The sequence below is a fragment of the Lynx canadensis genome, chromosome A2, assembly GCF_007474595.2.
Source record: "Lynx canadensis isolate LIC74 chromosome A2, mLynCan4.pri.v2, whole genome shotgun sequence".
Classification (NCBI taxonomy): domain Eukaryota; kingdom Metazoa; phylum Chordata; class Mammalia; order Carnivora; family Felidae; genus Lynx; species Lynx canadensis.
This window is the reverse complement of record NC_044304.2, coordinates 26019039-26034493: the sequence shown is the minus strand read 5'-3', so window position 1 is coordinate 26034493 and position 15455 is coordinate 26019039. Positions and strand designations below refer to the sequence as shown.

Below are 15455 nucleotides of genomic sequence, written 5' to 3'. Positions count from 1 at the left end.
CTGCCCCGGGACCTCACCCACTCGTTTCCTGTCTCAGAAGCAACCATTCTTACCAGTTTATGCATCCTTCCAAGAGACTCTATGCATAAATAAGCACCATATGTAATCTTGAAACATAGAGTATATTATGCATGGTCCTACTTCTCGCTGATTTTCCTTAATATATCAGAGACGATGTGACTTTTGATATAAGAAAAAGAGACCATAAGCCTGAGTTTTGAAATCTGATTGCATCTGACTGACGGAATTAAATCAAAAGTGTTCTGCTTACATGGGAAAACGATTTTCCCCCAAATTTCGTTGGAATGGGGGGGGGAGGTGGTAAGGTTATAAAGTTCCTGTCACCTCCTCTTGTGAGCAGGGCTCACTGACCCAGGAAGACATCCAATTTCCAAGGTCCCAAATGGTCAAGCAGGCAATTCCCAAATGAGCTTACTCTGGAGGAGATGATGATCCTTTCATTCCAGAGGCCAGCGGCATGGCTGGGACAAGAGCCCTGTGCTCGGTGGGGGAGGCAGGGGAAGGTGGACCAGACCAACCACTGTCCTGTCCACTGCTCCGGCTGGTCCTTCCCACCCTGTGACCTCCTTTGTGACAGGACATCCTTCTGTCTCTGCATTGGAGCAGCTTACTGGAGCCACAGGCACCTGCTGGCTCTGGGGCCACTCTGCCCGGCAAGAGGAGGCAGAGTGGGGCTTCTTGCTGGTCACAACTTAACAGGGCCACAGACATGCTCCCATCCCTTTGGGTCACCTGGCCTGACTGGGGCAAGGAACTCTTGTGCCTTTTAGGGGAAGGAAGGCACACCTCGGTGGTACACAACCTTTCAGCTTTGGCTTTATCCAGAGGGTTCGAAACTGGTGTGTCCCAGAATCCCAGGGGAGCTGTCGCCATGCTGATGCCTAGGCTCTAGGCCCCCAGAGGCTGTCTCAGAAGGTCTGGGGTGGGGCCCAAAAGCCTGCATTTTTGAGAGGCTCCCAGAAGACCTGAGGATAAGACTTTTCTTTCATTAGTTACTGAGAAACCAGATCTTAAACTCACTCTCCTGGCCCTGCTTAGTGAGAAGAGGGTAACATGAGGAGGGGATAGGCTCACTTTGGAGCCATAATCTGTACCACCTACGAGCTCTGGGATGCTGAGCAGGCCACTTGCCTTCAGTCCCCTGATGTGATCAACCTCAGAGGTGAAGTTTCAGTAAGATAATGAATGTAAAACACTGAATGTGTGCCTCACACTTAGCAAGCCCTTGACAAGTGGAGGCTACATTTTTATTAGCAGGACTTGCTCTGTCAAAGGGTGGCTCACTTTAAGTCTTTGGGTACATATGTCTCTCATTTAATTACTTTGAATTTTGCTATACGAGGAATCAGACCAAGGTTCCATTTCTTTATCTTTGATCACAAAAAGTATTTCAGCAAGTGAGTCTTGAGAAATTGAGATGCCCCTCTTCCATTCCTGTTATTTTCTCTTTCTTATCAACATCCCCTTCCTGCCTCAAACACAGCAGCATTTCTTTCATGCTCTTCATCCTGTCTCTGTGGGCTGGGGGCCAGAGGGTGGAGGGAGTTTCTTCAGTTCAGCAGCCCTGGCTCATATCTTTCCCTTGGGCTGGAGAAGGCAAGTATAAGGACAGTTGTCAAACCAGGAAAATAAAAGGAGACAGAGTTTTTGTGTCATTAATTAAACTCAGAGGGCACTACTGTGCCACCTTGGAGAAGAAGGCAATAGTCTTCACATAATTATCCTTAAAAGAAAATATTTTTAGGGGCGCCTGGGTGGCGCAGTCGGTTAAGCGTCCGACTTCAGCCAGGTCACGATCTCGCGGTCCGTGAGTTCGAGCCCCGCGTCGGGCTCTGGGCTGATGGCTCAGAGCCTGGAGCCTGTTTCCGATTCTGTGTCTCCCTCTCTCTCTGTCCCTCCCCCATTCATGCTCTGTCTCTCTCTGTCCCAAAAATAAATAAACGTTGAAAAAAAATTTAAAAGAAAATATTGTTTGAACCAAAAGTAGTAGACATTGGGTAGTAGGATTGTTGTAATTTTTCTTTTAGAAACACTTCCAGATGGAAACACCTAACTTACAAAGTTAGGGAGTGATTTTTGCTGGTACAAATTGGGGATTAAAAAATTGACAGGGCTTCCTAGTGCATTCACGTTTCTCAAACAATGTTTGAAGGATATAAAATGGGATGGCACCAGGGATACGAGAACTAAAATTCAGTTAAAGAGGGGCACCCGGGTGGCTCAGTCAGTTAAGTGTCCGACTTGATTTCTGCTCAGGTCATGATCTCATGGTTGGTAAGATGGAGCCTTGCATCAGGCTCTGTGCTGACAGTGCAGAACCTGCTTGGGATTCTCTCTCTCCCTCTCTCTCTCTGCCCCTCCCCTGCTCACACTGGCACACTCTGTCAATAGAAATAAACATTTGAAAAAAAATAAAAAAAATCAGCTAAAGAAAGGTAAACCTCACCATGGTTGCTTGAATTTGCCCTCCACCGTCCTGCCCCAGACCTTTATACATAATGTTTCTCAGCCTAAAGCTCCCCTCCCCTCTTTGCCCCTCTTCCCTGCAAACACAATGTCCCTGTCTCCATAGGCCTAAGGCTTTCATAGCCTTCAAATCTCCATGCAAATCTCCTTTCTCTGAGATGAATGCTGCAGAGACACACACACACACACACACACACACACGCACACGCACACACACGCACACACACACTTTTCCCAAGTATCTGCTCATGAGGTAGGAACATGGGCTTGCAAATATTCTCCAGCTGGCCCAGATTCCAGCTGATTGGTACAAGTCCATGTTCCTATTTCATGAGTTCGCCAATGGCAGGAGAAAAATCTATGTTTATCATTTGCAAAAACTCCTTCTGCTGATACACTCTTCTCTAGGAAACTCTTAAACTTCCCCCATCAAATATCCTGAAGTTTCGTTTTATTTTTTTGACATATTTTGAGATATTAAAATTTTTTTAATGTTTATTTATTTTTGAGAGAGACAGAGACAGAATGCAAGTGGGTTAGGGGCAGAGAGAGAGAGAGAGAGAGAGAGAGAGAATCCAAAGCAGGCTCTAGGCTCAGAGCTGTCAGCACAGAGCCCGATGTGGGGCTCCAATTCAAGAGCTGTGAGATCATAACCTGAGCCGAAGTCAGACGCCCAACCGACTGAGCCACCCAGGCACCCCTGAGATATTTTAATAGTTTCATGGAGGTTAGAAAATATCCTTGGGGCACTTGGGTGGTTTAGTCAGTTAAGAGTCCGATTTTGGCTTGGGTCATGATCTCATGGCTCATGGGTTCGAGCCCCACATTGGGCTCTGTGCTGGCAGCTCAGAGCCTGGAGTCTGCTTCAGATTCTGGGTCTCCCTCTCTCCCTGACCCTCCCCTGCTTGCTTTCTCTCTTTCTCTCAAAAATAAATAAACATCAAAAAAAGAAAATATCCTTAAAGAAGATAATAATAATAATAATAATAATAGCTACTACCATTGGCTAGGGCTTGCTCTAAGAAGTCATGCCATGCACTCTCTCACTAAGTTCCAACCATGGCACCAAAAAGGTGGGGTCTGTTGTCATCTCCATTTTATAAATGAGGAAACTGAGGCCCAAAGAAGTTAAACAACAGCCCATGGTCACACAGCCGGTAAGTACTGGAGTCCAGCATGACTCTTCCATGAGGCACAGTAGGCACAGAGCCTAGGGTTTGTAATACATTTTTTTAAATAATTTTTTAAAGTTTATTTTACTTATTTGGAGAGAGAGAGAGAGCACAAGAGGGGCAGAGAGAGAGGGAGACAGAGAATCCCAAGCAGGCTCTGCACTGCCAGCATGGAGACCGATGTGGGGGTCGAACTCATGAACCGTGAATGAGATCATGACCTCAGCTGAAATCAAGAGTCGGTCACTTAACTGACAAAGCCACCCAGGCTCCCCATAATACTTTTGAGGGCCATGGAAATGTTTTCTTTCAGAAGAAGCAATAAGATAAAATTTTAGGTTGAAGTAAAAACCTTAATACATAATATTAATATATTTGTATTTATACCAACATAGTTGTAAAATATACTTTTTAATATTTTTTGTGGAAGAAGGGATGCATGAAGGCAAAATGCCTAGGGACCATGAAAGTCATAATGTGGCTCTGCTGGAGTGAAAAACTTAGTTCAGGTCAGTCCGTCTTAAAAGTTTAGGTTTTCACTAGGCCAGTCTAACCCCATTTTACAGGTGAGGAAATTGAGGTCCAAGGCCACACAACAAAGGAATGGCAGAGCCTAGCATAGAACGCAGGTTTCCAGCAGGTCAACCAGGGTGCTCTGTGGTTAGACAGCACCATCTGGTGGTCTTTCTGGGTACTTCCCTTAGTCAAAGGACCCTAAACACAGGGTAACAGACTCAGATATCCCCAGGAAGCAGCCACACAGTCTACCCTTGGGCTCCACACTCAGCAGGAGGAGAGCCAGGACAAGGAGATTTCTTTAGGTTGTCATCAGAATTCACACATTCCCGGCCCCTCACCCCTCTCTCAGGATAAGAGTTATCCCTCAGAGTTAATATTCATAAAGTGCTTAGACCAGCCCTGTTCCGTAGGGATATCATGTGAGCCAATATGTAATTTGAAATCTAATAGCCACATGTAAAAAAGCAAACTTAATTTTGGTAATATATCTTATTTAACCCAGGGGTCAGTAAATGACAAGCTATAGGTCAAATCTAGCCCACTGCCTATTTTTTTGAGAGAGAGAGAGAGAGAGAGAGCGAGAAAAAACAGCGAGAGGCAGAGAGACAGAGATAAAACCCCCCAGGAGGGAGGGAGAGAGGGAGAGGGAGAGGGAGAGGGAGAGGGGCCGAGAGAGAGAGAGAGAGAGAGCGAGATAGAGAGAGAGAGAGAGAGAGAAAGGGGGGGGGGAAGAGAGAGAGAGAGAGAGAGAGGAGAGAGAGAGAGAGAGAGAGAGAAACGGGACTCACCTGAAGCAGGGCTCGTGTTCACTGGAAGCAGGGCTTGAGCTCACCTGATGTGAGACTCGAATACACCTGATGTGGGACTCAAACTCAGAAACCGTGAGATCATGACCTGAGTGAAGTCAGATGCTTAACGACTGAGTCACCCAGGTGCCTCTGCCTATTTTTTAAATAAAGTTTTATTAACACATAGCCATGCCTATTCATTTATGTATTATTTATGGCTGCTTTTACACCACAACTGCAGAGTTGAGTAGCTTGGAGCTGAGACTAGATGGCCCACAAATGGAAAATACTTACAACTAGTCCTTTCCAGAGAAAGTCTGCCAATCCCTGGTTTAACCCAGCATGGACAAAGTTGGTCATTTCAACATGTAATTCAATATAAAAATTATTAATGAGATACGTTTCATGTTTTATCTTATCAAATCTTCAAAGTTTGGTGTGTCTTTTATACTTACAGCTCATTTCAATTTGGGTGAGACACATTTCAAATGCTCAATGGACACATTTCAAATGCTCAATGGACACATTTCAAATGCTCAAATGGTAGCTTATAGCTACCAAATGACATAGTGCAGCCTTAGAAAAATGCATGCAAATATCATATTGGTGTTCATTAAATACGCTCATAAATAAATGTCCCAGAAGAAATAGGCCCTAACACCCTGGAACATCCACTGTGTGGAACGAACCTCTTTTCCATGCCTCTAGAATGATGCTAGTTACATAGTATCATCCTTGAGAGAATTGAGAAAATCGTCACTTAAACCATTTTTGGAAGGGCTTAATCTAGTTACAAAATTCCAACTGAGAAAGGCTGCCCTGGCGGTGGCCTATCCTCTTCTAAGCAGCTTGCAGACTTGCTGCTGACAGAGATCATCATCATCATAATTAATATAATTCACGGACAGAGGCACTTGCTAGGCATTTTCTGAGCATTGTTTCATTTAATGACAGAAATAATGGTGACTCCCTCAGGAAGCCTGTCCCAAGACCTCATGCTGGCTTCAGGGCCTCCTCTGTGCCCCAAAGGTGCCCCCCCCCACCCCCACACTGCCCCATCCCAACCATTCTCACCCTGTGCTGTGAGCCAGATCTGGCTTCTTATTCCCCAAGAGCCCAGGCTGAACCTGACCTTCAGGAGCTGCTAGATCAATGGATGTTACAGTCAATCAAATGGCCCTAGAGGAATCCAGAGGTCCTTCGGTATTTGATTAAATTCAGCAGGCAATTGCCAAGCACCTCTGGTGTGCAAGGCTGTGGTGCAAGTTCCAGCAGAATCGCACGCACACATTGGCCCTTGCTCACACTCTCTGCCTCTTGCTTTTCGCACTCAAGTACTGTCCCAAAGTTGATGAGGGAAACCCAGGCAAATGAGCTCAAATTGCAGCTTTAAGTGGCCTAGCTCTTCTGTGAAGTTTCAGGGTAAGAGGCAGACCGGGAGAGATACAACTCTCCCAGCCTTCACACATCTAGAAGTCATAGGATGTGTTCTCACCAACAGAATGTAACAGGAAGTAACATTTGTCAGTTTCAGGCCAAGGCAGTTAAGAGTGGGCGTGCTGTCTGCAGACTCTCCATCTCTCTTCCCTGGTCCCCAGTTGGATGTAGGACTCAGGGAAGGACTCCGAGGCCCTAGGAGATGGCAGAGCCACCTTATGGGACAGGCCTGGATCCCCAGATCAGTGCGTGGCAGGTGTCCGGTTGAACATCAGACTGCACTGTGTTGTAAGAAATATATCTTTACTGGTTAAAGCAAGTGGGATGTAGTGGCTGTTTGTTACAGCAGCAAAGCAAACCTGACCCATGCAGGTTCTTTGTGGGGTGGGTGGTGAGAGAAACAGCAAGTCAACATGGAAACCACTTCTTCCCTAAACTGTGGGATACACAGGGACCAAGCAATTCTGCTGTGGGTCCCTTTGATAAAATGAAGAGCAAGTAAAGACTGGGAGAGAGTCCCCTCCTCCACTTAGCACCATAATAAGATCTTAGCGAGCCCCTCCCCTGCCCCCCCACCCCCACCATGCTGCTGCTGGAGCATGCGGGAGACCCCACTGTTTCCCCCAGGAGAGCAGCTAGCACCCTACACGTTGCTGGTGATGGAGGGTTTGGGGGCTCTGCAAGGAGCTGATTCTCTGAGGACATACAAGAGGCAGCAGGTGGGCCACTGTGAATCCCGGAGGGGTGCCCAGGGTAAACAGGAGACAGGGCTGGACACAACAGAGGGAGGGTGGCTGGGGCTGGCGGCATCTCTGCTCGGCAGGGTCCACACAGACGATAGGAAGAGGCAGGAGCAGTTTCTGAACCCCCAGTGAGTTCACATTAGCTGGTCTGTTCGCCGTGGAAAATGGAAGACGCCGCTTTTGATGTAAAAGGTCTTTGTGATGGGCTGGCGCCTGGCATAAGTCGGAGCCCTGGTGTCCTTCATGGCACCTGTGTCCCCTGGAACACAGCAAAGGCCTGCTTGAGCTGGGGCCGCCGTTTCTCCCACCAGCCCTAGCCCAACCCAAAGGGCGGAGAGTCAGCAGGGACCCCCTGCCACGACTGCTTGGGTTAAAATAGTGAAATACTTGTGTACAGTTAGGAATAGTGGCTGCCCCTTGCGCTCCCGGATCCCTACCTCAGCTCTCCCACTCCTTCTCAGGGTCTGGTACCTATATGCCATACCTGGCATAGCGTGGGAGCCTCAAGATCCTGCCCAGGATCTGCCCTGATGGGTGGCTCTCAGGTCGTTGTGATTGCTAACTCGTTTGACCCCATCCCTACCCCCAGCTTACTTACCCCTCATCACATTTCTCCCTTTAGTCTAGTGATAGCCCATCCATCCCAGCACTTCAGAGTAAGAACCCCCAGGGTCCTGGCCAAGGCTGCACTAGCTCCCCAAATGCCCACAGGCTGCAGGTCCTGTCTGCTGAATTAAGAAGAAGGAGAAGGACAAGGACAAGGACAAGGACAAGGAGAATACCAGTTACCATTTGTTGAACACTTCCTATGCGCCAGGCGCTAGAAGGATACTTTCTGTGCGTAAAAGGGCATTCGGGGCTGACCCACTGGGGTCCAGACAATGCCTTCAACTCCTCTTCCCCAAGCTGTTTCCACCCCCAGGATGACGCAGCTCCTGTCTGTAACTGGGCTGGGGAGTGGGGAGAGATGCTCAGCAGAAGTTCGGTCATTATTCCTCATCCGTCCCCCAACTGGTTGGGTTAGGGGCATGAGGCCAGAAGCTTACAGAATGTTCCAGAGATTCTAGGAGCAACTATCTGGGACCTTAAGCACAACCACTATGGAGGCAAACAGTCTTCCTGTCTTTGCCCTGAACCTAGCACTGCCCTAGTACACAGGGGGCATCCAGAACCAGCTTCCCCTGGCTCTGATGTTTAGGTTGCTGGATAAAGTACAGGATGGCCAGTTCCATTTGAGTTTCAGATAAATGATGAATAATTTTTCAGTAGAGGTATGTTCCATGCCATATCTAGGACATGCTTCTGCTAAAACATTACTGTTTGCCTGAAACTCAAATAACCGGGCATCCTGTAGTTTATAATTTGCTCCATCTGGTGGCCCTAGGCCTGGCAGTGGTTTCACAGGCAGAGGGCATAAATCTGTGGGCTGGAGGAAGAGAGGAGGAGCAGAGAGGACCCATGTGGTGTCTAAGCTGAGACTCACTCTGTGGGCCCAGAGGGTCAGGCCCCTACTCAGAAGAATCTGATGGAATAAAATGCCTTAGAACTCTGTTCAAACCCCTTCCAGCAGGGCTTCCTTGACCACCTGTCTACCACAGGAGCCCCCTCAGTCCCCACTCTTTGTACAGCCTCAACACTCACGTTCTCTGACATATCCTCAGGGACAAAAAGTGCCTCACATATTCAGGTGCTCACTGAACCTTTGCTGAATGACTGAATGAATAAATGAATGAATGAACAAACCAGAATCCAAACCTGGGCCTCCTAATTTCAAACTGAGTCACTCTTTCGTGCTTGTTCATTCCCTAGCTCATTTTGGGGCAGAGCTGGGATTCAGTGACTCCAGATCTCCCTACCTGGGCTGTCCCGAAAGAAAGGATCACATATTGAATGAATGAATGTCTGCCCTATACCCACCTCATGGGGCTTTTGTGAGGAAAATTTCTGTTCAAGGTGCTTTCCCGTTTGATTTCCCCAAAACTCTGTGACAGAGGAAGGAGGTACTGGTGTATTCCCATTTTTCAGATTTGGAAACTAAGGCCCAGAGAAGTTAAAGTTCTTGCTTGAGCTCACACAACTCTCAGGTGAAGGACCAGGATTTGGACTTGTACTTCCTGATTCCAAACCAAGGCCTCATTCCCTAGTCCACATTTATTCATTTATTTATTCGTTCCACCATCACAGCTCCCCCAAGATGGGAGCTGGCAGGGCATTAATAAAATTAACTAAGAAGTCCTGGAACCCACAGGGCTCATTAGGCCAGCTGGATACTCAAGGAATGGTGACTCGGCGGGCCCGGTGCTTTTATAGGCTCAAAAAGCTGTAGAAGCACAAGGGCGCACTCAAATCTGCCTGGAGGGTTTCAGAGGACTCCCTGGAGGAGGTGACATGTGAAAGTTAGACAGCAGAGGAAGAGACAGGAGGCACATTCCAGGCGGAGAGATGAAAATGTGCAAAGGTCAGGAGGTGTGAAGGCGTGTGGCCTTCTGGGAGAAGGGGAGCCAGAGGGACGTGCTTGTTCATGTGAGGGCTGAGGAAGGACAGGGCTGGGGAGGAAGACCGGGCCTGCCTAAAAAGGCCTGGAGTGGCAAGATGGTGGTGGCCCTTACCCACGTGCCAGCCGTACTCCCAGGATGACAGGATCGGGTACAGAAACTTCTCCTCAGGCTTCTGGCAATGCCGCTCCCGGAGGTACAAGGCCCGGCCTTGGCCATCGTGAGAGAGGCCTTGGAAGAACAACTGCAGGGTGCTGGGGGGAACCTGCCTCATTTCTAAGCCCTCTGGCTTGGGCTGGACTGACGGCCCTTGAGTTGCTCTTTGGGCCTCCCAGACTTTGTTTCCCTTGGGCGACGGGCCCTGGACACCCCCTCCCCCAGACAGCTGATCCCTGACCCCCTTGGACTCTGGCCACCCGACCTGTACCTCCTTGCTCTCAGTGGAGCTGGTGGCAGCCAAGGCTAAGCCGAAGGGGGCCCGCTGGACCCGCTTCCTGGGCGTGGGCCCCCCCTTTAGGTACTTGTGGCCATAGTGGATCTTCCAGGCGACCCGGGCTGCGGCCTCCTTCTGGATGCACTCTTGCCAGCAGGCTTGGTTCTGGGTGGTGCACAGATCTCTCATGGCAGTGAGGGGGAAGGAGAGGAGAGGGAGGAAACATTCTGCCCCGTAGCCCTTCTTGGGCCTGTGTTTGCTCTGCTGGTGTCCATCTCCAAGGATACGTGCAGCCAATGAGGGCTGGGTTGCCAAGGCTGGAGAGGAGGGGCTGGGCCACGTCAGGGGAGGGGGACTAGGGCCACTCACCGGCAATAGAACAGACCAGGCTGGGAAAGGGAGCAGAGGCTGGCCACAACCTACCCAGGGTGCCTGGCAGGAGGCTGTATTCTACCCTAGAGGGACTCTTTCCCCCTCATACCCAGAGGGTCCCCGGGAGCTGCACGGGGTACCATAGCCTCTATTCTATTCAGCACACCTACTATGCACAGGCACCCAAGGAGGTCCAAAGAAGGCCCAGTGTCCACCCTCGGGAAGCTCTGGACATTTGGCCGGGGGGTTGCCATGGAAACTCTGGACCCCAGCTCCTCAGACACAGCTCTGACACTTGATAGCTTCCTGGCATCATTTGAACATCGGAATGATAGTGGGAATTACTTTTAGTATTAAGAGAATAACAGTAGACCGGGGTGTAAGAACTTGGGACGGTGCCTGCCTGGAGGAAGCGCTCCATGAATGTCACCCGCTGTTTAACAAGGTACTTGTTTCACAAGTACCTGCTAGGTGCCAGCTGCTGGGCTGAGTTCTGTCTGCCTTAAACCATGTTCCTCAGTTGCCGGGGCTCTCGTTAACCTCCTTTCCAGATGGGGGGTGGAGGCCTGCGGAAACAACGTGCCAGCCCTAGGGTGCACCGCTGGGGTGTGCTGGCGCCTACTCTGTGCCGGGCCGTGGGCTGGAGGCGTTACCCAGTGATCCCACTCACTGGAATCCTCACAGTGACATCCTGGCAGGCTCTCTTCCATCACTTTTGCAGATGAGGAAACAGGCTCAGCAACGTTCACCTGGTTGCACTCCAAATGAATTGACTCCAAAACCCACACCCATTTGAGACAGACACAAAATTCTGCCATAGAATGTGACAGCATCATGCGAGAGGCACAGAGAGCGGGGCACAGGCAGAGGAGGACCCGCCAGTCGCCCCGCAGCACCATAAAGTCAGCCTCCAGGATCCTCACACGCTCTGCCTCTCCTACCAGCGTGCTGCAGACATGAGTACCGGTGAGAAGGATGTTATCCATAATGCCCCAGGCCACTCACCTTTCCACTCTGCTCAGTATGCTCTCATTTATTCATTCAACCAACGTTCATTTGCTCTTGACCCTGTTGCCAGGCAGAGCCAGGTACTAAAGGTAGATGAGGAGGAACGGAGTCCACATGCTTCCTGTCCTCAGGGTTTCGCAGTCAGCAGGGGAGACAGACTCATAACCAGGGGAGCAGGGAGTTGGGAAGACGATCAGGGAAGTCTTCCTGGAGGAGGTGCCCTTTGCTGGAGACCTGAACCGTGAACACGAGGTAACCAAAGAGTAGGGGCAGAATGTTGCAGGCTGGGACTCCCCCAAAGTAAGAAAGGGTACGGCTGTCTAGACTGTCCTCTGTCCCTCAGTCTTCCCAGGGGTAAATTGAGGGCAATGAAGTTTGTGGCATTTGGGAAGATTAAGAGCCAGCTGGTTAAGTAGGACAGCCTGGGCCTGGCATATCTCCTCTGGAGCGCTCACAACAGTCATCAGTTAATTGTGCAATCACCTTTTTAATCAAAGGCGTCTGAACAGGCCGTAAACACCAACCGTGCTTTCAGTACTGAAGGCGTTTCTATGTGCCAGAAGCTGCAAGTGAACAAAGCTGACAAAATGTCCCTCCCTCACGGAGCTTGTGCTTTCTGTGTCCTGTCCTGCTCAACCCTGCATCTGTTACCTCCAGAGCACCTCTAGGGGTACTGTCTGGTATACAGTCGGTGCTCAGAAAAAGTGCTCAAGGAAAGGAGGAATAGGCAGACTTCACATTGGTTCTGTTGCCCTGCGGCGTGCGCGGGAAGGACAGAGGGAGGAAAGTCAGAGGAATTGCGGGGTGGGGGTGGGGCAGAGTGGGTGTGCCCCTTCCTGGCTTCCTAGACCCGGTGCCTTCCAGACCACAGCGTTGTCTCCCCAGCCGCAGTTCACGCGTCCGAGGCGACCCCTGGCGGTCACCGCAGTGACGACAGTCGGAGCGGCTATTCTTGACAACAGGCTCTGGCGGATGGCAAGACAGGGGCTGTGCAGCGGATGGACAGTCAAACCCTAGAGGGTAGTGGGCGGTGGAAGGGTACAAAGGAGACTCTAAAGTACTTCCTTCCAACGGATTCAAGGACAGCCGTTCGCCCACAAAGACAATGCCCACCTGCTAGCCAGGCCCTTGCATGCACAGCACGGCTTCATGGCCTCCTTCCTAGATTCAGGCTTTCTGGGTTTTATCACAGCCTTGACCATTACTAGCTGTGTGGTGTTGCACAGGTCACATAACCTCTCTGAGCCCTGGGAAATGCTGCTGTAAAAAAGGGGGATAATCATAAGACTTGGTGCCTAGGATTAGTGTTACTTATTACACTTTATTTTCTCTAGATTTACTCATTCAAACCCATCCAGTAACCTCTGGGAAGGTGTGGGGGCAGCCCCAGACCGGCCTCTGGCCTAGGACTCTGCTAAGGGAGAAGGGTCACTGAAGCCTGGAAACCAGGGGAGGCTGGGAGGTGAGCTGGGGCCCTCCCGGGTGCACCTGACTCACATAGTTCTCCTCTCACCTTTCTGACCACTAACCCAGGCCACCAAAGACCCCCTCTGCTCCTAGTGCTGCCATTGGCCATGCCATCCACTCCCACTGATGACTCCCAACTCACTTTCCAGTGCTGGGCTCTGTCCCCAGGCCAAGTGCCTCTCCTATTTGTACTTACTTGTGTTCTTAAAGTAGCCCCTCCTGGATTTAAGCTCTCTGCGCAGAAGAACCCTCTTGAACACCTTTCACCAGTAGTAATTTTATGAATTCTTATCATGTACTAGACACTAATATGTTCTTTACATTCATTTTGTCAGTTAACCCTCAGGGTGCGAGCCACCCTGCCTGCCTCAGAACACTGTATGGGGTAGGTTCTATTACCCCATTTCACTGGAGAGAAAACAGAGGCTGTGAGTTCTTTGAGAGTAAGTGATCTGCTAGAGGTCAGGGCAGGGTGGGATTTGAACCTGCTGGCCAAGCTTTGAACCACCATGCTTAACAAATTCCCCATGAGCCCCTTTCCCCTCATTGAGGTACCCCTTTCACTTTGCCTGGGGGAGCCGAGTCTCCCCAACACACTCAGGCAGCTCCTCTTCCAGCAGCTCTGGGTGGGGAAGGATTTGGCCAGTCAGTTGGAGGATGGTTGTACTGGGAGATCTTTCTGGAGGTTAATCTTAGAAAGGAAGTTTTCTACTTTCCCATTGTATGGATGAGGGCACTGAGACACAGAGGCTTCTTGGAGGAGGTGCCCTTTGAGATCTGAACTATGAATGTGAATTGGCCAGGCAAAGAGTAGAGGAAGAATGTTCCAGATTGGGTCTCCCAGTCTGCAGGGCAAGAAATGGTAAGGCTATCTAGACTGCTCTCTGTGCCTCAGTTTTCCCAGCTGTAAAATGAGGACTATAAAGAAGTTTGGGATATATGGGGAGATTAAGAGGCAGCTGGTGTCTGAGCCAGTAAGCCGTAGACCTAGGATTGGGGTCTGGACTTGAACCTGCAGCACCTGACCCACTGCTTTCTGAGTGTTTCTCACACACCAGGATACTCTGCTGCCACAACGCCCAATGCCGGAGGCTGGCATTTCCGGGGCGTGGCGCTGCCTCCAAGATTTCCTCTTTCTCAGGGACCACCCCACCAGCGTTCAGCATCAGCTTTGCGCTAAGAACGTCAGTGGCGACTGGGAGAGGCATCCTGATGTCTTGGGAAGGCGGTGGTTATGGCAGAGGGAGTCATGTGGTCAGTACAAGGCTCCAAGACTCTTTCATCTTTGAGCTTTGTCCTTGGGGAGATAAGCAAGTCTGAAACACATAACACCCTTGGGTGTGAGCCACAGGCCAGGCTCGTAAATCCCCTATCTCCTGCCTGCCTGCTTTGGAGAGCTCTTGAGGGAGAGAGAAGGGGCGTGGGGTGGGCCACCCTAAATTCCTTGCATGTGAGTTGGTCCCCTGTGGGCTCAGGGACCCAGACAAAAGACTTATCACAAAGCAAAAAGGATCCCTTTGTTTAAGAGATTCCTCCCACCGTGTTTGGTCAGCATCCTTAGGACAAAGCTGGAGCGAAAACATCCAATTCGGGCTTGCCTTGAGCGATAGGACATTTTTACTCCCTCTTCAAGTTATGATTTGCTATTGTGAGGAGGAAAAAATTTAGCCAAACAAGATGTGCTTCTGGGAGAGAGTTTTCATTAGTGAAATGCCCTGATTACAAAGCCCCTTCCCCCTCCAAGTTAATGGGGATTTGAAAAGATTCCATTCCTCTCCTAGACCTTGCTTCCATCATGCTGAGATTAAGCCCAAAGAGCACTTAAATTAATGAGTTTGTTCCCCATTTTAAAGTACAAACTTGGGTGTGTGTGTGAGGGGGCGACAAGGATCAAGCCCTCATTTTGCCATTTACATTTATTCTGCTAATTTTTAAGGCTGTGCAATTTTTCGGGGAAATTAAATCCTGACTCATTTTACACCAAACTCATCGAGAGGTCGCTTTCAAGGCCCCTTTGAAGTCTTAAGACCAGACATACGGTTAAGGGCCCACGTGCCTATAAGTGTATTGGAAACAGACATGTTAATAAAATGTTTCCTTTTTGGCAGCAGGGAGAGGAGGCTTGAGGAGGGCTTCCAAGGGTTGCCAGGGGAAAGTGGATGAGGAAGAGGCAGGCATCGGGGCTGAAAAGGGGACAAGGCCTTCACTGGGTCGAGGTTTCTGCAGGTCGACTGTCAGTGCCGTCTGCTCTAACCACTAAAGACTGATGGCCCAGTCAACTCCTGACAGGAAAGGAGCGGAATCAACAGGCGAAAGTCAGAAAGGGCCCGGTACCCGTTCGAGGTCGAGTTTCAAAGTCATCGAGGCGTTTGCACAAACAACAGCCCGTTCCCATGGCAGCAAGTCCAGGTGCAATAAGAGTGCCCTGTGGCTCTGGCCATTGACCAACAGAGAGGTGCACAGCACCTGAGTTGTGTGGGACGTAATGGGTGGGACCCGCCGGGGCAGCACCAGGTGCGGCCTTGTATGAGGAG

At 50.0% G+C, this 15455-nt stretch overlaps 1 protein-coding gene across 1 annotated transcript; it reads right to left on the bottom strand.

Annotated features, from left to right (window-relative positions):
- Window positions 1-6685: 6685 nt before the first annotated feature.
- Window positions 6686-10310, bottom strand: LOC115500053 (protein ATP6V1FNB). The gene is made up of 2 exons (XM_030294371.1): window positions 9756-10310; window positions 6686-7405 (listed from the first exon to the last, which is right to left on the bottom strand). Exons 1-2 carry the CDS (start codon window positions 10261-10263, stop codon window positions 7281-7283), a joined length of 633 nt encoding a protein of 210 aa, XP_030150231.1. The 5' UTR covers window positions 10264-10310; the 3' UTR covers window positions 6686-7280.
- Window positions 10311-15455: the final 5145 nt, after the last annotated feature.